This window comes from Pantherophis guttatus, chromosome 18 (assembly GCF_059756535.1).
Source record: "Pantherophis guttatus breed Tessera chromosome 18, ASM5975653v1, whole genome shotgun sequence".
Taxonomy (NCBI): domain Eukaryota; kingdom Metazoa; phylum Chordata; class Lepidosauria; order Squamata; family Colubridae; genus Pantherophis; species Pantherophis guttatus.
Window position 1 is genome coordinate 6,554,014 of NC_142080.1, and position 15,776 is coordinate 6,569,789.

General features: G+C 43.3%; 1 protein-coding gene across 1 annotated transcript in view; it reads left to right on the top strand.

Annotated features, from left to right (window-relative positions):
- CADM3 (cell adhesion molecule 3) overlaps positions 1–15,479 on the top strand; it is a 104,517-nt gene extending 89,038 nt beyond the window's left edge. The window contains exons 4-9 of the mRNA XM_060694388.2: positions 695–832; positions 2,821–2,991; positions 5,049–5,139; positions 8,385–8,554; positions 11,992–12,117; positions 14,028–15,479. Of these exons, the coding sequence (XP_060550371.1) occupies positions 695–832; positions 2,821–2,991; positions 5,049–5,139; positions 8,385–8,554; positions 11,992–12,117; positions 14,028–14,146 (815 nt within the window). The 3' untranslated portion in view covers positions 14,147–15,479. The remainder of the gene's footprint in view (positions 1–694; positions 833–2,820; positions 2,992–5,048; positions 5,140–8,384; positions 8,555–11,991; positions 12,118–14,027) is intronic.
- The last annotated feature ends 297 nt before the right edge of the window (positions 15,480–15,776 follow it).

Sequence of the window (15,776 nt, forward strand, 5' to 3'; positions counted from 1 at the left end):
ATAAATGGAATATTTCAGCAAAGATTAATTGTTTGGGAGTGCAATTTATTTGAGATGCCATCGAAACCTGACACAAATCATACTAGGAAACAATGGACACGGTGGCTCAGGGGCTAAGACACTGAGCTTGTTGATCGAAAAGGTCGGCAGTTCTGCGGTTCGAATCCCTAGTGCTGCCGCGGAACGGAGTGAGCTCCCGTTCCTTGTCCCAGCTTCTGCCAACCTAGCAGTTCGAAAGCAGGTAAAAAAAAAATTGCAAGTAGAAAAATAGGGAAGGGAACAGCGTTTTCTGTGCGCCTTTGGTGTTGAGTCATGCCGGCCACATGACCACGGAGACGTCTTTGGACAGCGCTGGCTCTTCGGCTTTGAAACGGAGAGGATCACCGCCCCCTAGAGTCAGGAACGACTAGCACATATGTGTAAGTCTTTACCTTAGGAAACAATAAAAACGATGTAAGTTGTAAAAATACAAGCAACATGGATATAGCCACAAGCGGGAAGAGAAAGGTACTAGTAAGGATGAGAAGAACTACAGTCTTAGTAGTTAATTTGATAGTGTTAATGAGTCGGGGCAGAGTTATAATTTCGCTCCAAACTTAGAGGCGTTATCCTTTCTGGGAACAAGCGCTTCAAATGGTATCTTCTTCGGGATGCTTTTAAGTCGCTAGTCCTCATTGTTCCTCTTTTCTTTCAGGAATCCCACAGAAACCCCAAATCTCGGGTTACTCAGGTCCTCTTAGGGAAGGAGACGTGGCTGTGTTGAAATGTCTCTCTTCTGGCAGTAAGCCAGCAGCTCAGCTCAGATGGAATAAAGGTGAAAAGCTCCTGACAGGTAAGTTACTAACATACTATTGAAGAACCTAAGAAGGATGCTAGATTGGGCCATCCGGTTCGTTTCCCACCGACTTGTAAAATAGAATAGAATAGAGTAGAGTAGAGTAGAGTAGAGTAGAATAGAATAGAATAGAATAGAATAGAATAGAATAGAATAGAATAGAATAGAATAGAATAGAATAGAATAGAATAGAATAGAATTCTTTTATTGGCCAAGTTTGATTGGACACACAAGGAATTTGTCTTGGTGCATATGCTCTCAATGTACATAAAAAAAAATCTTAATCAAATTGAGAGCGACACCTTTACCATTCGGGATTCGCAGATAGACTGCACTTGAACATGGAGGCACAGATGCTCGTTTTCCTTTCTGGTTTAGCTCCGTCTTTCTTTAAACCAGGTTGTGACTCCTGTGGCCAGGAGATCTCTTAATTAATGTCATTAATGCCTAAGCAGGGGGTTGGACTAGAAGACCTCCAAGGTCCCTTCCATCTCTTCTCTTCTCTTCTCTTCTCTTCTCTTCTCTTCTCGTCTCTATTCTATTCTATTTTCTTTTCTATTCTATTCTCTATTCTATTCTATTCTTTCTATTCTATTTTCTATTCTATTCTATTTTCTTTTCTCTATTCTATTCTATTCTATTCTCTATTCTATTCTGTTCTCTATTCTATTCTCTATTCTATTCTCTATTCTATTCTATTCTATTCTATTCTATTTTCTTTTCTATTCTATTCTCTATTCTATTCTATTCTTTCTATTCTATTTTCTATTCTATTCTATTCTATTCCATGCTCTCTTCTCTTCTCTTCTCTTCTCTTCTCTTCTCTTCTCTTCTCTTCCCTTCCCTTCCCTTCCCTTCCCTTCCCTTCCCTTCCCTTCCATTCTATTCTATTCTCTATTCTATTCTATTCTATTCTCTATTCTATTCTATTCTATTCTATTCTATTCTATTCTATTCTATTCTATTCTATTCTATTCTATTTTCTATTCCATTCCATTCCATTCTCTCTTCTCTTCTCTTCTCTTCTCTTCTCTTCTCTTCTCTTCTCTTCTCTTCTCTTCTCTTCCCTTCCCTTCCCTTCCCTTCCCTTCCCTTCCCTTCCATTCCATTCCATTCCATTCCATTCCATTCCATTCCATTCTATTCTCTAAGTCGTAGCAAATTACATGCCAATATCAAACCACTTAATTTTGTGATGTGGGAACTTACAGGTTACCCTGCCGGGCTTAAGTTTCCTGCCATTACTTAATTGTAGTCATATTCGTAGAAGGCCCTTGCAATCTTCTAACAAATCGTACACGCAAACACACAATTCAAAATTGAGTTGTCTCGGTTTTTCTTTCCCTCTCCGCGTTCCTTTTCCCTTCTCCCTCTCTCTCCGCTTTTCCTTTAATGTTGCGTCTTTCTATACCACAATCTTGAAATTTATTGATAGAACGAATGAGCTGGACGGGACCTGGGAGGTCTTCTAGTCCAGCCCCCTGCTCAAGCAGGAGAACCTATCATATGTCAGATAAATGACTGTCTAGATACTTCTTAAAAACCTCCAAGCGATGGAGCGCCCACAATTTCTGGTGGCAAGCAGTTCCACTGGTTAATTGTCCCAGCTTCTGCCAACCTAGCAGTTCGAAAGCAGGTAAAAAATGCAAGTAGAAAAATAGGGACCCCCTTTGGTGGAAAGGGAACAGTGTTCTGTGTGCCTTTGGCGCTGAGTCATGCCGGCCACATGACCACGGAGACGTCTTCGGACAGCGCTGGCTCTTTGGCTTTGAAACGGAGATGAGCACCGCCCCCTAGAGTCGGGAACGACTAGCACGCATGTGCGAGGGGAACCTTTACCTTTACATTCCTCTTTTCTCTTCTCCTTTTATTTATTTATTTATTTATTTATTTATTGAATTTGTATACCGCCCTTCTCCCTGAGGACTTAGCTTTTGCTAAGCCACCAATCTTAGTTGCTGTTTTTCTCTCTCTCTTCCAAACAGGCCAGCCATTGGAAGTCTCCAAAGATGCCAACGGAAAAACCTTCACAGTCACCAGCCAAGTAGAAATTACAGTCGGCAAAGAGGATGACGGTGCCAACGTCACCTGCACCGTCGATCACTCGTCTCTGCAAATCTCTGAGAAATCGGCTTTGCAGCGTCTCTCCGTCTTTTGTAAGTGACCCGGGCCAAACCTGTGACTTTTATTTCGAAAACCTTGCCGAATTTTGACAGTTCTAAGCCTGCCACCCAGTTTCTCAACCTTGCAGATAGGTGGACTTCAACTCCCAGAATTCCTCCCACCACCTTTTAAATTTCTTTTCTTTTTCATTTTTTTATTTATTTTATTTATATAATTCAATTTTTTATCAGTGTGCATTCCGGGTACGGTTATGTTTAGATAGTCATGTTACGCATCTTTGTTCTTGATAATTCATCTCCGTCCTATTAATAATATGATGACATAATAATATAATAACATTAAGGCTTAACATCATCTTCTTTAACAACTCTCCACTTTACCATTTCCTCTTTCTATAGCTCCTCCTTTCTAACTTCTGTTTCTGTTATCTAGCCATTGATAGAATATGTCCCATATCAAAAAAAAAAATCAGTTTCTTCTTTATCCTTAATAGTAAGTTTTAATCTGTCCATTTCTGCACCTTCTAATGTTTTCTTAATTACATTCCCTTGTTTTTAATTTCTGGCATCCTGCAAAGGAGTGGGAGAGGAAAAAGGCAATTGACAGGTTGAGCGAAGAGATGAGCAAATGGGGTGGCAGGTTTGATGGAAGCCAGAGGTGTGAGACCCTCACACCTCTGGCTTCTATTCCAGTCTTCTATTCCAGTCTTTAAGAATGCATACCCTGGGAAAGGTATGCGAACTGCACCAAGGGGCACCGGACATCCCAAAACACCATTGGACAGTGATGGACTGGTCAAGAGGGGAGGACCAGGGAGAACGGGGGAAAATTGGCGATGCTTTGCACAGGAAGCTCAGATCTTGCCTCGCTTCTGCTGCAACCAGTAAATCCTTAGTTAAGAGAACCTATCACTTCAAGCCGACGGAGTCGAGGGTCTTTCTTTCCTAAGGATCTAGCTGGGGCAGGTCTGACAAAATAAAAGGCCTTCTTCAAATAAAAACGATGAGAGAATTAGGTTGCTTCGCTTTGCGGCAAAGTGTCAGCCTCCCGTTGATTTTTTTTTTTTTAAATAATAATAATTAAAAATATCTTTTAAAAAGTTCAAGAGAGAAAGAACAGGAAGCCTGCGAAATGCCAAGGAAGGCTTTGATGCAGATGCTAGGATAACCGAGTGACTCATCTCTGGATTCTGGTGAACCCAATAAAGAATACGGTGTTTCCCCCCCCCAAAATAAGACAGGGTCTTATATTAATTTTTTGCTCCAAAAGGTGCATTAGGGCTTATTTTCCAGTTAGATCTTATTTTGGGGGCAAATACACTACTAAACACCTCTGTCTGGTTGACAATCTTAACTGGGGCTTATTTTTGGGGGTAGGGCTTATATTACGAGCATCCTGAAAAATCATGCTAGGGCTTCTTTTCCGGTTCGGTCTTATTTTGGGAGAAATACGGTACTAAATGCCTCCATATGGTTGACGATCTTAACTAGGGCTTATTTTTGGGGTAGGGCTTATATTACGAGCATCCTGAAAAATCATGCTAGGCCTTGTTTTCCAGTTGGGTCTTATTTTCGGGGAAACAGGGTAATAATGAATCAATAGTTGTCTAACCAGAATACAGGTAATCCTCGACTTAGAATAGTAGACTCAGTGACCATTCAAAGTTACAACGACACTGAAAAAAATGACCTAGGACCGTGTTTCACAGTTACGACCTTTGCAACATCCCCATGGTCACGTGATCAAAATTCAGATGCTTGGCAACCGATTCATATTTATGACCGTTGCTGTATCCCGGGGTCCCGCGGTCCCCTTTTGCAACCTTCCCACAAGCAAAATCCATGGGGAAGCCAGATCCACTTCACAATCAGGTTACTAACTTAACAACCGCCGTGATTCGCTTAACAACCGTGGCAAGGAAGGTCGTAAAACGGGGCAAACCTCACTTAACAAAAAAAACCACGCCTTGCTTAACAGAAACGTGGGGGCTCCGTTGTGGTCGTAAATCAAGGACTACCTGTAACGATGTTAGTAATTCTGCTTACTGATTTTCCTCTTTTTTTCCTCTCCTTGGTCGTCTTCTCCTCAGACAAACCGACGGCAAAGATTGAACCCAAACCGGAGCATCCACAAGAAGGAGACAGCTTAGTGCTACACTGCAAAGGGGAAGGGAATCCGATGTAAGTTTCTTGCTCTCCCTTAAAATGCCATTTTTCCTCCGGCCTCTATCCAACCTCTTTCTCTCTCTCTGACTGTCTCTCTCTCTCTCTCTCTCTCTCTGTCTTTCTCTTTCTCTCTCTCTCTCTGTGTCTTTCTCTCTGTGTCTCTGTCTCTCTGTGTGTCTTTCTGTCTCTCTGTCTTTCTCTGTCTCTCTCTCTCTGTCTTTCTCTCTCTGTGTCTCTCTGTTTTTCTCTCTGTGTCTCTGTCTCTCTCTGTGTCTTTCTCTCTGTCTCTCTCTCTGTCTTTCTCTCTCTGTGTCTCTGTCTCTTTCTGTGTCTTTCTCTCTGTCTCTCTCTCTCTGTCTTTCTCAGTCTCTCTGTGTTTTTCTCTCTCCGTCTCTGTCTCTCTGTGTTTCTTTCTCTCTCTGTCTCTCTCTCTCTCTGTGTCTTTCTCTCTGTCTCTCTCTCTGTCTTTCTCTCTGTGTGTCTCTGTCTCTCTCTGTGTCTTTCTCTCTGTCTCTCTCTCTGTCTTTCTCAGTCTCTCTGTGTTTTTCTCTCTCCGTCTCTGTCTCTCTGTGTTTCTTTCTCTCTCCGTCTCTCTCTCTCTGTGTGTCTTTCTCTCTGTGTGTCTTTCTCTCTCTCTCTCTGTATGTGTCTCTCTGTCTCACTCTCTGTCTTTCTCTCTCGGTCTCTCTGTGTTTTTCTCTCTGTGTCTTTCTCTCTGTGTCTCTGTCTCTCTCTGTGTCTTTCTCTCTGTCTCTCTCTCTGTCTTTCTCAGTCTCTCTGTCTTTCTCTGTCTCTCTCTCTCTGTCTTTCTCTCTCTGTGTCTCTCTGTTTTTCTCTCTGTGTCTCTGTCTCTCTCTGTGTCTTTCTCTCTGTCTCTCTCTCTGTCTTTCTCAGTCTCTCTGTGTTTTTCTCTCTCCGTCTCTGTCTCTCTGTGTTTCTTTCTCTCTCTGTCTCTCTCTCTCTGTGTGTGTGTCTTTCTCTCTGTGTGTCTTTCTCTCTCTCTCTCTGTATGTGTCTCTCTGTCTCACTCTCTGTCTTTCTCTCTCGGTCTCTCTGTGTTTTTCTCTCTGTGTCTTTCTCTCTGTGTGTGTGTCTTTCTCTCTCTCTCTCTCTTTCTGTGTCTTTCTCTCTCTGTCTCTGTCTCTCTGTCTCGCTCTCTGTCTTTCTCTGTGTGTGTGTGTGTGTGTGTCTATCTTTCTCTCTATCTCTCTGTCTCTGTCTCTCTCTCTGTGTTTCTCTCCCTCTCTCTCTCTGTGTGTGTGTGTGTGTGTGTGTCTATCTTTCTCTCTATCTCTCTGTCTCTCTCTCTCTCTCTCTCTCTGTGTGTGTCTCTCTCTCTCCCTCTGTGATTTTTTTGCTGTAACAAAATAGATCGATCCTTCTACCCAAATCTTCCCCAAGGCTTTTTAAAATTAAGCTGCTTTTTAAAACAGGTGGAGCTGTGTGGGACAGTTGCGATTTTGAGTTCGCAGGTTTTTTTCCTCCTCTTCTCCCCCTCCCACCCCCCAGGAGAAGCAAAATTTGGCAGCCCACGTAAAGGAGAGGGCGAAACGAGGAACATTTGCATAATTGTTTTTATTTCGTGTTTTTTTTTTTCTTCCTTTTTTTCAATTTGCTCTGCTTTAAGGGAGAAGCACCGTTGCTGGGAAGGGCACGTTAATGTGCAGCCAGACTTCTGGCTATGGCGCTTTTCAGATAGCTTTTTTAATATATCATTAACCATGAGGACTACAAGCTTGGGTTTAAAAAAAAAAAGTCCCAGAGATCCTCAGGAAGTGAAATTTAGTGGTCCTTTGGCTCTTTGTCCTTTCCTACAAAATTGTGCTTGTGTTTTGCTGAGGTGTAAATAGGACAAGTATATATGTTGTTTTATTTTTCAGCTGCCTACATACTCTGTGTGTGTGTAAAATTAATCATAATTTGAAATCATAATTTCAGCTGCCTACATACTGTGTATGTGAGTATGTCTGTGTGTGCTTTCAGAGCCCTGCAAAAAAATAATAATAAATGGTTTGTGACCGAATTATTGTCCTGCAGCAGCAAAAAATTAAATGAAATTAAATTAAAAAATAAAACTGGAAGCCAAGAAACAGATGCCAGGTGTATTTTGGAGGGGGCGGTGGGTGGAAATGCAGATAAAGATTAATTTTAAGCAGATCATGGGATCATTCCAGAGACCTACAGGTGGAGTTCTCGCCTCACAATCAGGAGGGCTGTGAGTTCAATCCCAGGTAGAGGCAGTTATTTCTCTCTCTGGGCACAATGAGAATATATCTGCTGAACAAAACTCCGCTCTGGCGACAGGAAAGGCATCCGGCCATTAAAAAACTCGGCTAGCTCCATTCAGCTGCCCAGACTCCACCCCACATGAGATTATTAAAAAATGATGATGGGATCAGTCCATACTACTTTCCGTATTTCATTCTTATTCTTTCTTTTCATTTTTCAAAAATTGAAATGATAGACACGAATAATCCTCAATTTATAACCGCAATTGAACTCAACATTACCACATGCCTGCTGCAAGTGAATCTCTGGCTTTTTCCACGGTGGCCGTTAAGCGAACGCTGTGGTCATTAAGCAGCCCGTTCATTAGAATGAGGGTTTTTCTGTTGGAAACAGGCAAAAACTTCGCAAATAGTAGTCACATGACTGCAGAACATTGTTTGTATAGCGGACCTGCGTGACATGTGGTCACGTGACCACAGAGGGGCAGCAGAACCACTTTCGACCACCAGGGGGTGCTTTACAGCAGGGAGAATCCAACTTTGGGCAATTTGTGGACTTCAACTCCCAGAATTTAGCCAGCCGAGGAATTCTGGGAGTCAAAGTCCACAAGTCTTAAAGTTGCCAAGGTTGAAGAGTCCCATTTTCATCTTTGTTTAATGACCGCATAATCCCTTGCAGGGTGGAGTCGGGGAAACTGAATGGAGCTAGGCGAGTGTTTTAATGGCCGGATGCCTTTCCTGACGCCAATGCGGAGTTTTGTTCAGCAGATACATATTCTCAGTGTGCCCAGAGAGAGAAATATCTGCCTCTACGTAGGATCGAACTCACAGCCCTCCTGCTTGTGAGGCGAGAGCTCCACCTCTAGGCCACTGCACCTACTCCTTGGACAGTCCCGCTTTACGGGCCCTAAATTGGTTGTTAAGCGAGGACTGCCTGTAAACAAAGCCCAAAATAAACATCTCCCGTTCTCTTTGATTCACTGAGCTGTTCAAGTCGTTTGAAATGTCTCTCCTTCTTCCTTCCCTTTACAGCCCTCAGGATTACAAGTGGGAGAAGGACGGTGTCGACGCCCCCTTGTTGGACGCTCAAGATAACATCCTCGCCTTCCCCAACTTAAACAAAAGCGACAGTGGGACTTATATTTGCTATGCTTCCAATCTTGTGGGCAACTCCATTGCAAGATACACCCTCTCTGTCAGCGGTAAGCCGTGTTTTCTAAGCCCCTCTGCTAAGTTGACTATACTAACAGAATAACCGTGCTGGAAGGGACCTTGGAGGCCTTCTAGTCCAAACCCCTGCTCAAGCAGGAGACTCTACACCCGTGATGGCAAACCAATGGTACATGTGCCACAGGTGGCACACGGAGTCATATCTGTCAGCATGCGAGCATTGCCCTAGCTCAGCTCCAACACACATGCATGCGCCAGCCAACTGATTTTTGGGCCTTCTGGGCCCACCGGAAGTCAGGAAACAAGCTGTTTCCAGTGTCCGGAGAGCCTTTGGGAGGGTGGGGAAGGCTGTTTTTGCCCTCCCCAGACTCCTAAAAAGCCTCTGGAGCCTGGGGAGGGGGAAAAACGGACCTTCTGGTTCCACCGGAAGTCAGGAAACAGGCTGTTTCCAGTGTCCGGAGAGCCTCTGGGAGGGCGGGGAAGGCTGTTTTTGCCCTCCCCAGATGCCTAAAAAGCCTCTGGAGCCTGGGGAGGGGGAAAAACGGACCTTCTGGTTCCACCGGAAGTCAGGAAACAGGCTGTTTCCAGTGTCCGGAGGGCCTCTGGGAGGGCGGGGAAGGCTGTTTTTACCCTCCCCAGACTCCTAAAAAGCCTCTGGAGCCTGGGGAGGGGGAAAAACAGGCCTACCGGGTCCACTAGAAGTTGGGAAATGGGTCATTTCTGGCCGCCGGGGAGGTGGGAAGGCTGTTGTAGCCCTCCCCAGGCTCCAAGAAAGTCTCTGGAGCCTGGGGAGAGCGAAAAACGGGCCTACTGGGCCCACTGTGCCATCACGTGCCAAAAGCAGGGGAGCGCAGAGGGGCTGGGGTGCATTGAATTATGGATGCGGGCACACGCGTGTGCTACCCCCCACGCGACCCCCGCTTTTGGCATGCGACGGCAAAAAGGTTTAGCCATCGCTGCCCTACAGCATTCTGGACAAATGAGTGTTCAATTCAGAACCTCCAGTGTTTTTGTGAGGAAAATGCCAGCTTTGACTAATTCTTTTACTTACGGCCAATGCCTACAGCCTTGGTTTCTGCAACAGGGGGACAGGCAGAAAATCAGCCGGGTTGGAAAGGTCATTAACCCAAATACACACCATTAAAAATTAACTTCAGACAATACCCAGAGTCATTAAAAATTAATCTCCAGCAATCTAATAAAGGTCCTAATTTTGTTATGGAGATTAGCCTACCAGGGAGTCCGGGTGGATACAACGGAGGAGGAAGGACATCCATATTTGTCCTGGTTAGCAACTTTTATTGCACCAACAAACTTGGGGTGGGGGTGGGGAGCAGCGGAGAAACTAAATTGAAAATCGTCAAAAATCCATTCTGGCTCTCTACGATCGGCAAATGAAAAAAGAAAATCCAAAAGTATTTAGTTTACGTTTCATCTTGGCCAAGTACTTGGAAGTGGTCATAATTCTTGACCAGCCTTAGTTCTGTTCTATTCTATCCCATCCTATTCTATATTCTATTCTATTCTATTCTATTCTATTCTATTCTATTCTATTCTATTCTTACTCTACTCTACTCTACTTCTATTCAATTCAATTCAATTCTATTCTATTCTATTCTATTCTATTCTATTCTTACTCTACTCTACTCTACTTCTATTCAATTCAATTCAATTCAATTCTATTCTATTCTATTCTATTCTCTATTTATCCTATTCTATTCCGAATCCTATCCTATCCTATCCTATCCTATTCTATTCTATTCTATTCTATTCTATTCTATTCTATTCTATTCTATTCTATTCTATTCTATTCTATTCTATTCTTTACTCTACTCTACTTCTATTCTATTCTATTCTATTCTATTCTTTACTCTACTCTACTCTACTTCTATTCTATTCTATTCTTTACTCTACTCTACTTCTATTCTATTCTATTCTCTATTTATCCTATTCTATTCCGAATCCTATCCTATTCTATTCTATTCTATTCTATTCTATTCTATTCTATTCTATTCTTTACTCTACTCTACTTCTATTCTATTCTATTCTATTCTATTCTATTCTATTCTATTCTTTACTCTACTCTACTCTACTTCTATTCTATTCTATTCTTTACTCTACTCCTATTCTATTCTATTCTATTCTTTACTCTACTCTACTTCTATTCTATTCTATTCTATTCTATTCTATTCTATTCTATTCTATTCTCTATTTATCCTATTCTATTCCGAATCCTATTCTATTCTATTCTATTCTATTCTATTCTATTCTTTACTCTACTCTACTTCTATTCTATTCTATTCTATTCTATTCTATTCTATTCTATTCTATTCTATTCTATTCTCTATTTATCCTATTCTATTCCGAATCCTATTCTATTCTATTCTATTCTATTCTATTCTTTACTCTACTCTACTTCTATTCTATTCTATTCTATTCTATTCTATTCTATTCTATTCTATTCTCTATTTATCCTATTCTATTCCGAATCATATTCTATTCTATTCTATTCTATTCTATTCTATTCTATTCTATTCTTTACTCTACTTCTATTCTATTCTATTCTTTACTCTACTCTACTCTACTTCTATTCTATTCTATTCTTTACTCTACTCTACTTCTATTCTATTCTATTCTATTCTTTACTCTACTCTACTTCTATTCTATTCTATTCTATTCTATTCTATTCTCTATTTATCCTATTCTATTCCGAATCCTATTCTATTCTATTCTATTCTATTCTATTCTTTACTCTACTCTACTTCTATTCTATTCTATTCTATTCTATTCTATTCTATTCTCTATTTATCCTATTCTATTCCGAATCATATTCTATTCTATTCTATTCTATTCTATTCTATTCTATTCTTTACTCTACTTCTATTCTATTCTATTCTTTACTCTACTCTACTCTACTTCTATTCTATTCTATTCTTTACTCTACTCTACTTCTATTCTATTCTATTCTATTCTTTACTCTACTCTACTTCTATTCTATTCTATTCTATTCTATTCTCTATTTATCCTATTCTATTCCGAATCCTATTCTATTCTATTCTATTCTATTCTATTCTGTTCTATTCTATTCTATTCTATTCTATTCTATTCTATTCTTTACTCTACTCTACTTCTATTCTATTCTATTCTATTCTATTCTATTCTTTACTCTACTTCTACTCTATTCTATTCTATTCTATTCTATTCTATTCTCTATTTATCCTATCCTATCCTATCCTATCCTATCCTATCCTATCCTATCCTATCCTATCCTATCCTATCCTATTCTCTATTTATCCTATTCTATCCAGAATCCTATTCTATTCTATTCTATTCTATTCTATTCTATTCTATTCTATTCTATTCTATTCTATCCTATTCTATCTCTATCTCTATCTCTATCTCTATCCCTATTTTCTACTTTCACTTTGCTTTGGCCGCTGAGTCTCACCTCCTGTTTCTCTCCGGATAGATGCTAGTCCCATGACACCGCAAAGGAGCAGCTACCACGCCATTGTTGGGGGCGTCGTAGCCTTCGTCATCTTCTTCCTCCTCATCCTCCTCATCGTTCTCGGACACTACTTGATTCGGCACAAAGGTAAGGGCCACTCCCTCTCTCTCCACCTTCGTGTGTCTTGGAGTCACAGGTGGCCGCCCCTTGCACTTACGGCCAGCGCAGCATCTGCGTGGTCAAAATTGGGGCACTTGACCTAAGAGATCGGAAGAACTTGGAAGCTTCCGATGCGCCTCCTTTTTAGCCAGCCTGCAGAAGGAAGATTTGCAATAATTTGTGTCCTTTTTACTCAGGCATTAAGCCAAATAACTTCTCATTTGTCTTCTTCCTCCCCTCTTCACGCTTCCTCCCTCACTTCCTTCTCTCTCTCTCTCTCCATCACCTTCTTCTCTCCCTCTCTCTCGCCCTTCCTTCCTTCCTTCCTCTCTCCCTCCCTCCCCTTTATTTTCCTTCTTTCTCTATCACCACCCTTCCTTCCCTTCCTTTCTCCTTCCTTCCTTCTGTATCATCTTCCTTCCTCCATCCCTTTTTTCCCCTTCCTTTCTACTCCATCACCACCCTTCCTTCCCTCCCTCTCTCCTTCCTTCCTTCCGTTTATCTTCCTCCCTCCCTCCCTTTTATTTTCCTTCCTTTCTTCTCTATCACCACTCTTCATTCCCTTCCTCCCTTTCTCCTTCCTTCCTTCCCTCCCTCCCTCCCTTTCTCCTTCCTTCCTTCCTTCCTTCCCTCCCTCCCTCCTTCCGACCTTCCTTCCTTCCGTATCATCTTCCTTCCTCCATTCCTTTTTTCCCCTTCCTTTCTACTCTATCACCACCCTTCCTTCCCTCCCTCTCTCCTTCCTTCCGTTTATCTTCCTCCCTCCCTCCCTTTTATTTTCCTTCCTTTCTTCTCTATCACCACTTCATTCCCTTCCTCCCTTTCTCCTTCCTTCCTTCCCTCCCTCCCTTTCTCCTTCCTTCCTTCCTTCCCTCCCTCCCTCCTTCCGACCTTCCTTCCTTCCGTATCATCTTCCTTCCTCCATTCCTTTTTTCCCCTTCCTTTCTACTCTATCACCACCCTTCCTTCCCTCCCTCTCTCCTTCCTTCCGTTTATCTTCCTCCCTCCCTCCCTTTTATTTTCCTTCCTTTCTTCTCTATCACCACTCTTCATTCCCTTCCTCCCTTTCTCCTTCCTTCCTTCCCTCCCTCCCTTTCTCCTTCCTTCCTTCCTTCCCTCCCTCCCTCCTTCCGACCTTCCTTCCTTCCGTATCATCTTCCTTCCTCCATTCCTTTTATTTTCCTTCCTTTCTTCTCTATCACCATTTTTCCTTCCCTCCCTCCCTTTCTCCTTCCTTCCTTCCCTCCCTCCCTCCCTCCTTCCTTCCTTCCCTCCCTCCTTCCGACCTTCCTTCCTTCCGTATCATCTTCCTTCCTCCGTTCCTTTTATTTTCCTTCCTTTCTTCTCTATCACCACTCTTCCTTCCCTCCCTCTCTCCCCCTTCCTTCCTTCCCCCCTCCTTCCTTGCTTCCATATCTTCTTCCTTCCTTCCTCCCTCCCTCCCTTTTCTTTTCCTTCCTTTCTTCCCACCCTTTCCTCCCTCCCTCCCTCCTTTCTTCCTTCATTATCATCTTCCTCCCTCCCTTTTCTTTTCCTTCCTTTCTTCTCTATCACCACTTCCTTTCCTCCCTCCCTTTATCCATCCTTACTTCCTTCTGTATCATCGTCCCTCCCTCCCCTTTATTTTCCTTCTTTCTCTATCACCACCCTTCCTTCCCTTCCTTTCTCCTTCCTTCCTTCTGTATCATCTTCCTTCCTCCCTCCCTTTTATTTTCCTTCCTTTCTTCTCTATCACCACTCTTCCTTCCCTCCCTCCCTTTCTCCTTCCTTCCTTCCTCCCTCCCTCCCTTCCTTCCTTCCTTCCTTCCGTATCATCTTCCTCCCTCCCTCCCTTTTCTTTTCCTTCCTTTCTCCTCTATCACCACCCTTCCCTCGCTCCCTCCCTCCCTCCCACACAGGTACCTACCTGACCCACGAGGCCAAAGGCTCCGACGACGCCCCAGATGCCGACACGGCCATTATCAACGCAGAGGGAGGTCAACCAGGCGGGGACGACAAGAAGGAATATTTCATCTAAGAAGGGAAGGGTGGGGCATGGTGGCAGGGCAGCCGGGGGGGAGAAAGGAGGAGGAGGAGGAGGGGGAAAAAAGGAAGAAGTTGTAGTGGCCCAGTGGACCCCGACCTCAACCATCGGATGACAATGGAACCCACCCACCCAATATGTCTATGGCATTTCTCTCGTGCCCGGGAAGGAATTGGACGGAAGGAACAGAGGAACAGTAGAAAGGCAGGGGCCGAGACTAACCACGGACGGAGAAGGAGAGAGAGAGGAAGAAGGGGGCATAAAAACATCCGCTGGCTCATGATGCTTCTTGAACTTGTATAAAACATTGCAACCACGTGGGAGGGGGGGAAACTCCCTCCCCCCCATCTGAACATTGGGAATCCTTGGAAACCAACAAAAGACCCCCCCCCCAGCTTTTCCTGCTTGCCTGTATCTACATACCTGCGGCTGCCAAGCTCACACTAAACACACAGAGCTGAAGAGTGAGTGATGATGCTAACTTCCTTCCCTTTCTCCTCCCTTCCTCCCTCCCTTCCTTCCTTTTTCCCATTTCCTCCCTTCCCTTTCTCCTTCCTTCCTTCTTCCCATTTCCTTCCTTCCCTTTCTGCTTCCTTCCTTCCTTCCCTTTTTCCTTCCTTCCCTTTCTCCTTCCTTCCTTCCTTCCTTCTTCCCATTTCCTTCCTTCTTCCCATTTCCTTCCTTCCCTTTCTCCTTCCTTCCTTCCTTCTTCCCATTTCCTTCCTTCTTCCCTTTTTCCTTCCTTCCCTTTCTCCTTCCTTCCTTCCTTCTTCCCATTTCCTTCCTTCTTTCCATTTCCTTCCTTCCCTTTCTCCTTCCTTCCTTCCTTCTTCCCATTTCCTTCCTTCTTCCCATTTCCTTCCTTCCCTTTCTCCTTCCTTCCTTCCTTCTTCCCATTTCCTTCCTTCTTCCCTTTTTCCTTCCTTCCCTTTCTCCTTCCTTCCTTCCTTCTTCCCATTTCCTTCCTTCTTTCCATTTCCTTCCTTCCCTTTCTCCTTCCTTCCTTCTTCCCATTTCCTTCCTTCCTTCCTTCCTTCTTCCCATTTCCTTCCTTCCCTTTCTTCTTCCTTCTTCCCATTTCCTTCCTTCCCTCCCTCCTTCCTTCCTTTTGGCTTGTTTTCAGGGCTGTTGGTTTGTGGGGGGTGGGGTGTCTCTTCCCTCCTTCCCCCTCCCCTCTTTTTTTTTTTTTTAAGATCTCTGTTCTTGTCCCCTTCTGTTGTAGGCATGTCTTGATGGTAGGGTTGGGGGACGTTTGAGGGATTGGATGGGTCTGTCTCTGCGTTCTTTAGGAGGGTCCTCGTTGTGGGCTACGGCCTCCAGGATAAAATCAGCTCGTGCAAAAAAAAATATTTTAAAAAAATAAATAAATGGAGGGGTTAGCATACACTCCTCGGGAGTAAACACCCCCCCCCATAGGTTCGATGTGGGTCCTTCCTCCCAGTGAGAAATCTTTAAATTTCTCCCACAGATTCGGATCTTGGATGGGATGAAGGACCAAAAAGGTTTGAGATGGTTGAACCGAGGAACCAAGTAAGAGATAGATAGACAGTTATATGAGAAGGTAAAGGGGTTCTTTGAGCCGCAAATAATTCCCTTGGCGTTTGAAGAATAGTTTTTGTTTCTT